The sequence below is a fragment of the Chrysochloris asiatica genome, unplaced genomic scaffold (genome assembly GCF_000296735.1).
Source record: "Chrysochloris asiatica unplaced genomic scaffold, ChrAsi1.0 scaffold00042, whole genome shotgun sequence".
NCBI classification, from domain to species: domain Eukaryota; kingdom Metazoa; phylum Chordata; class Mammalia; order Afrosoricida; family Chrysochloridae; genus Chrysochloris; species Chrysochloris asiatica.
Window position 1 is genome coordinate 3,150,621 of NW_006408560.1, and position 13,603 is coordinate 3,164,223.

General features: G+C 41.8%; 1 protein-coding gene across 1 annotated transcript in view; it reads right to left on the reverse strand.

Annotated features, from left to right (window-relative positions):
- The window catches only part of HMGCS2 (3-hydroxy-3-methylglutaryl-CoA synthase 2 (mitochondrial)), a 25,767-nt gene that overhangs the window by 3,283 nt on the left and 8,881 nt on the right, over positions 1–13,603 (reverse strand). Inside the window, exons 3-6 of the mRNA XM_006861309.1 lie at positions 10,767–10,892; positions 9,238–9,402; positions 5,035–5,200; positions 1,306–1,476 (exon numbers count right to left, since the gene is read on the reverse strand). Of these exons, the coding sequence (XP_006861371.1) occupies positions 1,306–1,476; positions 5,035–5,200; positions 9,238–9,402; positions 10,767–10,892 (628 nt within the window). The remainder of the gene's footprint in view (positions 1–1,305; positions 1,477–5,034; positions 5,201–9,237; positions 9,403–10,766; positions 10,893–13,603) is intronic.

A 13,603-nucleotide genomic window follows, 5' to 3' on the forward strand; every position in this document is an offset into this window, starting at 1 on the left:
CGATCCTGCTTCCGAAGCCACAGCTTTTCCATCATCTCCCTATCAGTAATAATTTGATCAAGTATGTTGTTGTTGTTATGAAGTGCTGTCGAGTCAATTCCAACCCATAGCGACCCTGTATAGGGTTTCCGAAGAGCAGTTGGTGAGCTTGAACTGCTGACCTTGCAGTTCAAACGACTTTGCAGTCTGGCGCCTTAACACACAGCGCCACACCAAGACTCCTTGATCAAATATAGTCACATAGATTTTCCTGCGTTATATACATATGCTATTAAAAAGAGAGAGAGAGAGACAACCCACTTGCCATTGAGCTGAATTCAACTCATAGTGACCCCATGCATGTCTGAGTCAGACTGTGCACTGAGGGTTTTCAATGGCTGATTGTTCTGAAGTAAATTGCCCGGTCTTTCTCCTGAGGACCCTCTGGGTAGACTTGAACTCCCAATCTTTTGGTTAACAGCTGAGCATGCTAACTGTACCACAAAGGGATTCCATGTATATACTATAGTACAACTGTCTCTTTATAAACCACACCAACAAAAACAACAGCTAACATGTGGGCACCTGCTTAATGCTGTTAGTCCCTGGGTTAATGCACTTGACTGTAAGGTTGGATGTCTCAGAGGTGCCTTGGAAGAAAGACCTGGTGATCTACTTGAGAAAACTCAGCCATTGAAAACCCTGTGGAGCACAGTTCTACTCTGACACACATGCAGTCACTATGAAATGACTTCACAGCAACTAGTAAAATTTACTTAATGCTCACCAAAACCCTACGAGGGAGGTATTATCATTATCCATATTTTATAGATGGGGAAAGCAAGGCACATAAAAGGTTTTTCAAGGTCAAAATTAATAAATGGTAAGGAGAGATTTGAGTCCAGATTGTGAACTCTAAAGCTAGACACTCAGAACCACCATGATCTGCTAAGGGCAGAGATTTTAGATGGATATAGTAAAAAATAAGAATACAAGTTCTACTGTCTTTGTGCTGCACCCAAATAGATCTTACACACTCTTAGACGCACACGGTCTTCACTTAGAGACCGCTGTTGGATGAAGACCAATCTGCCTATGAATGCACTTTGAAATAACTTTCATCATCCTTCCTACCTCCTGCCTTTCCTCTCTCTTTACCTAGTTCCATTCTTTCTTCTGCCTTTACCCCTTTTAGGTCCCTCTCTCTTTCTTTTCTATGTTTCTGAACCTAAAGAGGAAGCATTTCCTTGGTGGTGGTGCGGTGGTGGGGGGGGGGGGTTGTCTCTCAATGTATGGGGTACAGACAGGGTCACATGCCATACTCACTGAGAGAGAAGCGAGGCCAGGCACCCATACAGGGATGAAGTGTACATGTTCCCGTTGTGTGTGGAGAGGTAGAGGGAGGCCTTGGTTTTCTTATTGAACATGTCCAGAGAGGCCTTTTGAAATGCAGTATCCACATCCCTGTTGGTGTAGGTGTCTTCCAGCTTTAGTCCCCTGTGAAGCAGCCAGAGGAATACGTAAGGCGAAAGACCATAGGAGGGGAGGAAGAGAACAAGGGACAAGGTAACCGTTCTGGGGAGAAGACTTTGGGGAACACGTTTTTATAATAGAATATTATGGAAGCATTTTTTAACAATGTTTTATTATAGAATATTATAGAAAAACACAATGGAAAAAAAAGTCACCAATAGTCCTACCATTCCTGTTTTTATACATTTTGTTAGAAAATAAAATCATAGTATAGTCTGGTGGTTCTGTGGATTAGGCATTGGGTTGCTAACTTCAGGGTTACCAGTTCAAACCTACCACCTGCTCTATGAGAGAAAGATGAGGGTTCTTTGGTTACAAGTCAGGTTGCTGATATCAAGGTCAGAAGTTCACAATTACCAGCTGTTCCATGGGAGACAGATGAGGTTTTCTGCTCCCATAAAGATTTACAACCTCGGAAACCCTATACTGGATCAGTATGATTTGGAACCAACTCCATGGCACATATCCACCACCATCATAAGTCAAAATTGAATTGACCCAATAGTAATGGGCTTAGGGTTGTTTTTGTCTGGTACATATTCTGTTTAGCATACTTTCTTAAGTATATATATATTATATAGTTGTTGTTGTTAAGTGCTGTTGAGTCGGTTCCAACTCATAGCGACCCTGTACAGGGTTTCCGAGGCTGTAAATCTTTACGGGAGCAGAAAGCCTCATCTTTCTCGGCGGAGGCACTGGTAGTTTCAAACTGCTGACCTTGCAGTTCTATATATACGTCTTTGTGCTGTATATATATATATATATATATATATATGCATACATACATATATATATGTATATATTTGTGAGTATATGTTATGTTGTTGTTGTTGTTGTTAAGTGCCATCGAGTCGTTTCCAACCCATAGCGACCCTGTACAGGGTTTCCGAGGCTGTAAATCTTTACGGGAGCAGAACGCCTCTTCTTTCTCCCGCGGAACAACTGGTAGTTTCGAACCGCTGGCCTTAAGGTTCGCAGCCCGATTCGTAACCACTACGCTACCAGAGCTCCTTATGTATTGTTATTAGGTGACATCAAGTCAGTTCCAACTCACAGAAATCTTATGTAAACAGAATGAAACAGTGTCCACTCCTGTACCATCCTCATAACCATTGTTACCCATGTCCTGGTATGGTGCTATAGGATAAGCACTAGGTTGGTAGTTCAAACCCACCAGCCACTCCTTTATATGTATTGTGCGTGTTATTGTTAAGTGTTGTCAAGTTGGTTCTGACTCATAACGACGACCCTGCATAGAGTTTCTTAAGAGTGGTTTGTGGGTTTGAATCATCAATCTTGGGGCTAACAGTCCATTGCTCCTCCTATAGTGCCACATGCTGTTGTTGTGTGCCATTGAGTTGGTTCCAACTCAAAGCAACCCTGTATAGGATTTCCAAGACTTTACTGGAGCAGAAAGTCCCATTTTTCTCTATTCCTCCATGATGTTAATCATCTTAATAACATAATTTTTAGAGGCTGCAGAATGATTCACGGTAGAATATACCTGGCTTTCACTGATCCCCATCCCTGTTTCTCACTACTTAAATACGATAGTAAATAGCTACATGTTCTTATAAACAAGGGGAATTACTGAATCAGTGGCTCTTTAAAGGTATTTGATTCATAGTGTCCTGGTGTGATACTGTAGGATAAGCACTAGTTCACAAGGTTAGTGGTTCAAAAGTCACCAGCCGCTCCTTGGAAACCCTACACAGGGTCGCCATGAATGAGAACCAACGCAACAGCACGTAACAACATCTCACCAAAAAGGCTGCCTTGATGTTCATATTCACTATTGCCCACTCTTCATAGCCTTGCCAATACTGGGTATTCAAATATAAAGGCAATGTGCAAAAAAAAGATTCCTTATTTTTATTTGTTGTAAATGAATATATCATGTTTAAAAATATGATTAATATGTATTTCTCCTTCAAGGGAATTTCTTTGTCATATCCTTTGTCCATTTTTCTGTTAGGTGTTGGCCTTATCAATGAGATCTTTATATATTAAGATTTGTGAATATGGCTTATCCTTGGTGTATGAGATCGTTTTTGCTGGATGAGATCAGTATTATAAACTGTGTGTGATAATTTTGATCTTTTAGATAGTGGTAAGGTTTACAGTAATAGTTGGTAGCAGGGGCAGCTTGGAAATGTTAAAGTAAACAGATACTTGTAGAAAGGAAAAGATTCTCTTCTTAGTGAGAATTCATTCTTTATATTGAAGATTTACAACAATTATTTAAATGCATTGTAGCAGTGCATAAGCAGCAACATTCTTGCCCTTCATGGTGCTTTGTTAGGAGAGCTGGACTACACGGGGTGGGGCAATCAAGGCAACAAAGACTTTTAGCCAGTGACAGTGGAGACCGGGACTTGGCATTTCCCAAATTGCCAAACTGTACTGTGTGATTATTTGCTTCTGGTTGTTGTTGTTGTTGTTATATGCCGTGGAGTTGCTTCCAACTCATAGCGACCCTGTACAGGGTTTCCGAGGCTGTAAATCTTTACGGGAGCAGAAAGCCTCCTCTTTCTCCCGCAGAACCACTGGTAGTTCCAAACTGCTGACCCTGAGGTTTGCAGCCTGATTCGTAACCATTACGCTACCAGAGCTCCTTTGTTTCTGGTGGTGCGATGGGTTAAACACTGAGTTGCTAACTGAAACGTCAGTGGTTAGAACTCACCAGTTTCTCTGAGCAAGAAAAGTGAAGCAGTCTGCTTCTGTAAAGATTTACAGCCTTGGAAACCCTGTGGAGCTAGAGGGTTGGAATGGTTTATGTGTCAATCCCCAGGTGGTGCAAATGGGTAGGCACTCAACTACTAGACAAAATGGTGGTGTTTTGAAACCATCAAGTGACCCCTCAGAAGATGCTGTTGTTGTTGTTAAGTGCTATCAAGTCAGTTCTGACCCATAGCAACCGTGCAGAGGGTTTCCAAGGAGCAGCTGGTGAGCTTGAACCACCGACCTTGCAGTTTAAACTGACTTCACAATCCAGCACATTAATGCATAGCACCATACCAGGACCTCAGAAGCTAGGCCCGGTGATTTGCCTTGCAAACCCTATGAAGTGCAGTTCTACTCTGAAACATGGTTGGAATCAACTTGATGGCTGCTGACAACGACCCGTGTTTCTAGACTGTGAGACGCTCTATGCAGGAGCCAAGAAGTCACATTCAAATCTGTATCCCTAGAGTTTAGTTTGCCTGGCATGTAGCAGGTGTTCAGAAATGTTTATTATCTGAATAACTCAGCCACACTCCTTTCCCCCTTTTCTTATTTTATGAAGCTTCTTCTAGTCATTTGGCCCAGGGGTTCTGACAAGTTCCTTGCACTCCTCTGAGATAACACATGTAGACAATAGAGTGTTGGCACAGTATGGACTTAATCATTCTGCCGTGTGGGGAGATGGATATTTGCTTCCCACAGGAGAGGCTGGTGATCTAGCTTCCTTCTTCCTTACCCTCCTTGGGCCTTCTTCCTTCCCCTCCATGGGCCTCTAGGCTCTCCATGAAAAGGACTCACCTGAAGGTCTCCAGTCCCTTATAGTGGCGGGCTTGTGTGTCGCTGCTGGCAGCCAGGAAGTCATTGAACATAAGACGTGCCAGGGATTTCTGAACCAGCTTGCAGAAAGGGGTATGAAAGATCATAAACTGGAAGTCTTCTAGGGTGAAAGGTCTATCATTGCCAGCTGGAAAAAGAGGTATGGGAACAAAGATGTGGCAGGACATAGAATCATTTAGCCATACTTCTCCAAGACCTCAACCATGTCTAAAAATCTAGCCCGCCCCCAGAGAACTTGTCCCCACTGCCAACAAACACACAGAAAAGGAAATAGGCAAATTGTTAATTCATTTCATAAGTATTTACTAGACATCTTCTACATGTAAGAAAAGAAGGAAAGGAGCCAAGGCGTCTGAGTATCTATTATTGCAAACCTCTATGACAAACGTCTTCAGGTAGATCAATTTGTTATTCTTCAAATCAAACTTGTGCTGTAATATTTCCTCCATTTGGCAGAGGAGGAAACAGAGTCTCCAGGAGAATAGGTTAAGTAATATGTACAAGGTCATTCAGCATGAAACAGCTGACTGGATCCAGATGCAAGCGTTTCAAACTCTACTAGAGACTGTCTCCCTCATTCTGAGGGTAAGGACAATTTAGTGCAGTGACCCAAGGCAGCATCCATCAAATTCCATATAAGAACAAGGAGCAAGATTAAAATGCATTAAGAATTCTGAGGAGGTGAGATCAATGAGCCAATAGCAATTTTACAGAACACAGGAGGTCCAAGTTACCACCATACTCTGGGTGTTAGCAATGGTAGCCAGAACCACAATCAGTGCAGTGAAAGGGGGCACAAAGTGGCTCCTTTTGCCATCTTTAAGACATCCATATAGGGGGTGGTGACGGTGGTGGTTCAATGGCGGAATTCTTGCCTCTCATATGGGAGAGCCAGGTTCAATTTCTGGCAAATGCTCCCCTTGTGTAGTCACACCCATCCATCAGTGGAGGCTCACTTGTTGCTATGACGTTGAACAGGTTTCGCCAGAGATTCCAGGCAAAAATAGACTAGGAGGGAAGGACTTGTGATCTACTTCTGAAAATCAACCAGTGAAAACCCTGTGTATGGCAATGGTTTGGTCAGGCCCAGTCAGCTTTTCATTCTGTTGTGCGTGGGTCACCTGTGTTGAGAGCCACTTCCACAGTAGCTAATAACAACAACGAGGCATTCATGCGTTGAGATGGTTTCTCTGTATCTTAAAATAAGATTTGATTTGTTTCTGAAAAGGAAAGTAATCTGTGGTATGTGTGCATGTGTATGTGCTCACGGTGTTGGACTGCTAGCCCCAAGGTTGCCAAAACCCACCAACCACTCCTTGGAGAACAATTAGGCTCTCTGCTTCTGTAAAGATTTAGTTTCAGAAATCCTGTACAGGGTCGCTATGAGTTGGGACAAACTTAGTCACATCCAACAGCAACATACATATATAAACCACTGACTCCACAGCACTTAACAACAACAACAACATATATATGTGTGTGTGTGTTAAGTAACATGGAGTCAATTCTGACTCACAGTGACCCTGTGTATGGTTTCCAAGGAGCAAATAGTAGGTTTGAACTGCAGAGAGAGATAGAGTCCTGGTGTGGCACTGTAGGATAAGCACTGGCCTACTAAACACCACACCATATATATATATATACATATGTGGGGTCCTGATGTGGCGCTGTGGGTTAATGCACCAGACTGCACAGCCATTTGAACTGCAAGGTTGGGGGTTCAAGCTCATCAGTTGCTCACCAGCTGCTCCTCGGAAGTCCTATACAGGGTGGCTATGGCTCGGAACCAACTCGACAGCATTTCACAACAACAACAACATATACATATGCATATAGATAGATGATAGATAGATACATACATACATACATAGATAGATACATAGATAGATAGATAGATAGATAACTACACACATACACATAACACATCTATACATGTTGCTCTTGTTGTTGTTAGGTGCTGTCTAATTAGTTCCAAATCATAGTGACTTTATGACAATAGGACAAAACATTGCCCGGTCCTGTGCCAACCTCACAATTGTTACACTTGAACCCACTGCTGCTGCCATTGTGCCAATCCATCTCGTTGGGAGTCTTCCTCTTTTTCACTGACTCTCCACTTTATCAAGCACTATATCCTTCTTGAGAGACTGGTCCTGCTGATAATATGTCTGAAGTAAGAGACACAAAACTTACTATCCTGGCTTTTAAAGAGCATTCTGGCTATATTTCTTACAACACAGATTTTTTGTTGTTGTTCTTCTATAACAGTTCATAGTACTTTTAATATTCTTCTCCAACACCATAACACAAATACATCAATTATTCTACAGTCTTCCTTATTTATTGTCCAACTTTCACATGTATATTAGGCTATGAAAAATACCATACACTTTAGTCCTCAAAATGACACTTTAAAAAGATCTTGTGCTGCAAATTTGCTTAATGGGATACATCATTTGATAGTTTGACTGCTGCTTGCATGAGTGTTGATAGTGGCTCCAAGCAAAATGATGTCTTTGACAACTTCCATCTTTTCTTCGTTTATCATGACATTATTTATTGGTCCAGTGGTGATGATTTTTATTTTCTTAACATTGAGGTGCAATTCATACCAAAGGTTATGGTCTTTGATCTTCATCAGTAAGTATTTTAAGTCCTCTTTGCTTTCAGCAAGCAAGGTTGTATCATCTGCAAATTGCAGGTTGTTAATGAGTCCCCCTTCAATCCGAATGGCATACACTTCTTCATATAATCCAGCTTCTCAGATTATTTGCTCAGCATACAGATTGAATCAGTATTATAAAAGAATACAACCCTGGCACACACCTTTCCTGATTTTAAACCATTCAATGCCCCCTTGTTCTGTTCAAACAACTGCCTCTTGGCCTATGTACAGGTTTTTCATGAGCACAATTCAGTGTTCTGGAATACTTCTCCATAATGCTGTCCATACTTGTCATGATCCATACAATCAAAATGTATATAGCACTGTAGGATAAGCACCGAATCACAAGGTCCGTGGCTCAAACTCACCAGCCAGTCCTTGAAAACTTTATACAGGGTTGCTATGAGTCAGAACTCTGGTAGCGCAATGGTTACGAATCGGGCTGCGAACCTTAAGATCAGTGGTTCGAAACTACCAGCCGATCCGCAGGAGAAAGATGAGGCTTTCTACTCCAGTAAAGATTTACACCCTCAGAAACCCTGTATCGGGTCGCTATGGGTCGGAACCGACTCGATGGCACTTAACAACAACAACAACAACATGAGTCAGAACAGACTCTACGGTGCTTAACAACAACAACTTATAGAGAGATGGTGAGGTTGCAGGTAAATGTTCTTTTCACCTTTCATTTATGGATAATATCACCATCTACAGCGAAATCACAGATAACATTTTAGGGAAGCAAAGTCAACCATGCTTTGGACATATTGTCAGGAGGGACCAGTTGCTGAAGAAGGACATCATGCTGGACAAAATGGAGGGTCATCAAAACAGAGGAAGACCCTCAACAAGATGGACTGGCAAGGTGGCAGAAACAATGGACTCAAATGAATAATTGTGAGGATGACCAGGACTAGGCAGTGTTTCATCAGAGTCAATTTGACTGCACCTAACAACTACAAGTAGTGGTTATGAATCGGGCTGCGAACCTTAAGGTCATCAGTTCAAAACTACCAGCCGCTCCACGGGAGAAAGATGAGGCTTTCTGCTCCCGTGAAGATTTACAGCCTCGGAAACCCTGTACAGGGTCACTATGGGTCAGAACCAACTTGACGGCACTTAACAACAGCAACAACTACAACAACAAACTATGAATGAAGGGTTCACTCACCCCTGACCTAAATAGAAACCAGCTGCAATCTGAGTAGGATGTGGTTACTCTGCTTTACAGCAGGCTCTTCCCAGGGGGCTGACAGACCTACTGCTGTCATAGTGGTGGGCTTTGGTCTTGGATGGTTTCATGTCTTTCAGCTCAACTCAGAAGCAATTCTATAAATTTGGATAATTTTCAAATTGATTTTAGCATAGTGGCAAAGTAGGATATAAGAGGAAGGAGACATAAAGCAAACTGTGGACAGCATTTTCAGGGAAGGAGAGAAGAGCCCTTGCCTTAGCCTCTTGTAAAGAGATTCCCCTCTTATGCCCTCCAAGCTCCATACCTTGCTTCCATTGGTTCTGGATCTTATGGCGATAAAATGCATAACATCGATCCAAGGCACGAAAGTAGCATTGGACAGAGAGCTTCCCATCTACCACCGGATACTCTGAGGCCAGATCTGGCTTGTAAAAGTCATAGACGTGTTCCATGTGGGTTCCCCTAAGTCCTGGGCAGGAACACAAAGCGATTTAGGAATTGTGTAATTCTGCCTACCTGATATTTATCTGCATTTCCATGTCCAAACCCTAGTTCACTCAAAATCTCTCATACGTTCAAAGGGAGTTAAATAGATTATATTATCTAAATGAGATTTCTATTCCATTTTTCATCCCTATGTAGGCTTAACAAACTCTGGAATAAAACCCAAAAGTTTCAGAGGAAAGCTTCTCATTTTATACCTGATTTTATCTCCAAATTCCACTTTAGTTCTGTAAGCATCCTAAACAGTGTCTGTACCAATCATTCCATACCTTAATATGGAGAGGCAAGAAGCCTCATTGTTCCCTCCTTCCCTTTCTCACTGCTTACTGCTTCCCAGACCATAGAGATACCACCATCTAACCTGCACCCTGATATGTCACTTTGGGATTAAAAACCAAGCCAAAGCACACTCATGGTGTGATCCCATGCTGCTCAGAGTAGAACTGTGCTCCAAAGGGTTTTCAATGGCTAATTTTTCAGAAGTTAATAACCAGTCCTTTCATCCAGGATGCCTCTGGCATAGTCAAGCACCTTAATCATTTACACCCGCAAACCAAAATCCAAACCTGTTGCCGTCAAATCAGTTCTGACTCATAGCAACCCTAAAGGACAGACTAGAACAGCCCCATAGGATTTCTAAGGCTATCATCTTTACAAAGGAACTCTGGTAACGTAGTAGTTATGAATTGGGCTGCTAACCTCACGGTCAGCAGTTCAAAACTACCAGCTGTTCCACAGGAGAAAGATGAGGCTTTCTGCTCCCGTAAAGATTTACAGCCTTGGAAACCCTGTGCAGGGTTGCTATGGGTCTGAACTGACTCCACAGTACACAACCACAACAATGTCTTTACAGAAGCAGACTGCCACACCTTTTTCCTGCAGAGTTGGAATCATCAACCTTGTGGCTGGTAGACAAGTATTTAACAATTGCTCCACTCGGGAGTCCTGGTGTGGCTGGCGTTGCAGGATAATGCTCTAGACTGCAAGGTTGGTTTGAACTACAAGGTCAGTGGTTTAAACTCACCAGCCACTCGTTGGAAACCCTATACAGGGTTATAATGAGTTGCAACCAACTTGACTGCAGTTAACAACAACAGGGATTCCTAGGGGAGCGCAGAGGCTCCATACGATAAGCACTGGACTGTGAACCACAAAGTCCTCGGTTTGAGTCTGCCAATCTCCCCGCAGGAGGGAAGACTCAGAAACCCTTTACCAGCTCGCTATGAGTCAGAACCAACTCAAAGGCGCTTAACAACAGCAGGTACTCCTAGTTAGGATCCACATATTCGGTTGTCTCTTGTTAGCCTGTATCCATTGTTTACTACAAACCTCGCTCAAGGGCCAGAGGGGCATTGGGCCCCACCAGCATTGCTACAGCTCCAGCCCCACCCGTGGGGCGAGCGCTGCCACTTGCATAGACAGCTATATCTCCGCAGACCACCATCGCGTAGCGACCTGTAAGGAGAAACAGGACATTGTTATCATCACTACCAAATCTACAGTCAGCTGAATGCATCCTGTGTGCCATGTACAACTGTAGATTCTCAAGATTGGGCCATGAGCAAAAAAAAATCCCTGTCCTCCCAGAGCTGATGTTCTAGTGTAACTCATCATGGCATACTTGAAAAGCAAAGTCAAAATTCAGTGTCCTCTCATTAAAAAAACAAACAAACAAAAAACCCAAGATAAACGTCAAAGCAAGAATGTTGACTATTCGATTGAGATTTTTTTCTGTTGACTGTTTTTACATTGACAAGTTGAGATGAATATGTTGTTACTGGGTGCTGCTGAGTTGATTCTGATTGATAGAGATACCATGTGACACAGTAGAATGGACCCATATGGAAGAACACCAGATCCTTCTCCCTTGGAGAACCTTTAGATTAGCAGCTGAGCACTTAACCTGTTCTACCACCAGGACTCTTACGGATATGTTGGCTTTACTAAATCAGCCAAAAGCTGATCTCAAACTAGTCTATGAGTAAATAAGCTTAACATACTCATTTATTCAGAATTCTGAACAACTGTTTTGAAAAAAAAAAAGTTAAAAAACAAACTAGGATACTTAAAAAATCAACAGAAACCTCTTTTTCTTCATTTATAAAGGTCTTGGGGATAGAGGGGAAGGCCATGTAAATAGCACAGTGAAAAAAAATCTATTGCCACTAAGTTATTGTCAACTTATAGTGATCCTCCAGCACAGAGTAGAATTACCCCATTGGGTTTCCAAAGCTGAAATCTTTAAGGAAGCTGACTGCCACACTTTTCTCGTGGTGTTGCTGGTGGGTTTGAACAACTGATGGGTTAGCAGTTGAGAGCTTTAACCACTGCACTACCAGGACTGTGTTGCAGACACCGTTTACTTATTTGATAGTAGAACATTTGATACTATGCATTATAACAATGCAACTTAGTACAATTTATTTTGAAGAGCAAGTGGGCAACTTCTAGCTAACTTGTAATCAACATATCTCTTGTTCTTTCAATTCTACTTTCAGGAATCTATTCTTACAAACAGGCAAAACTATTGCTCACTATTCATGAAAACATTATTTGCAGTTTCAGAAAGCTTCTGACACTCTAAATCTCCATCAATAGCATATTATTTTTAAAATGTTGGTGTATTTGTATAGTGGAATACGATGTATCTTTTCAAACTGACTTTACAATACAGCCCATTAATCCACAGTGCTGTTCAATTTCACCAGTCACTCCTCGGAAACCCTGTACAGGGTCTTAATGGACTCAAGGGCACTTAACAATAACTACAGTGTGTCTTTTCAAACTGAAGCAATGGATATGTGCATGATGATAGGTAAACAGAAGGAATCTGGAAGATAACAAAATAACCTATTAATAGTGCACTATTCTGGGAGATATAACGGAGTGTCAAAAAATATTTGTTTTTCACTGTACACTCATTCAAGTATAAAAACAAAAAGCAAACAGTGGGGCTCCCAGGAAATCTGAGTCTGCACCCTGCTTGCATCTGAGAGTGCTTCAGACTCCTTGGTGAGACACACAACTCAAAATAATAAAAGAGACGAGACTTACTGGTTCTACGTCATCTTTTAGGCCTAGTTGATCCAAGAAGAATGAAGTCCTTGACAACTTCAATCTTTTCTCTGTTGATAAGAGTGTTGTTGATTGGTCCAGTGATGAGGATTTTTGTTTTCTTTACATTGAGATGTAATCCATACCGAAGGCTGTGCTCTTTGATCTTCATCAGTAAATATTTTAAGTCCTCTTCACTTTCAACAAGCAAGGTTGTATCATCTGCATATCGCAGGTTGTTAATGAGTCTTCCTCCAATCCTGATGTCACGTTTTTCTTCATAGAACCCAGCTTTTCCAACTATTTGATCAGCATACAGGTTGAATAAGTATGGTGAAAGAATACAACGCTGTTGTACACCTTTCTTAATTTTAAAACATTCAGTGTTCCTATGTTCTGCTCAAACAACTGCCTCTTGGTCCAGGTACAGATTCCTCATGAGCACAGTTAAGTGTTCCGGAATACTCATACTTCACAACGTTGTCCATAGCTTGTCGTGATCCACACAATCGAAAGCCTTTGCATAGTCAATAAAGCATAGGTAAACATCTTTCTGATATTCGAAAGTCTTGCAAGTAGTCAATAAAGCATAGGTAAACATCTTTCTGATATTCTCTGCTTTCAGCCAAGATCCATCAAACATCAGCAATGATATTCTCCTTCCACAGCCTCTTCTGAATCTGGCTTTAACCTCTAGAAGTTCTCTGTCAGTGTATGCTTGTAGCCGTTTCTGTATTACCTTTAGTAAAACTTTATTCTCATGGAATATCAAAGAGATTGTCCGATGATTTCTGCATTCCCTTGGGTCTCCTATCTTTGGAATGGGCACTAATATGGATCTCTTCCAATCAGTCAGCCAGATAGTTGTCTCCCAAGTTTCTTGGCAGAGATGAGTGAGTGCCTCCTGTACCGCCTCATTTTCTTGAAAGATTTCAAGTTGTATTCCATCAATTCCTGGTGCCTTGTTCTTTATGAATTCTTTCAATGCACCTTGGACTTTTTCTTCAGTATCATTGGCGTTTGATCATATGCTACCTCTTGAAATGGTTGAACATTAATCATTTCCTTCTGGTACAGTGACTCTGTGTATTCCTTCCATCTTCTCTTGATGC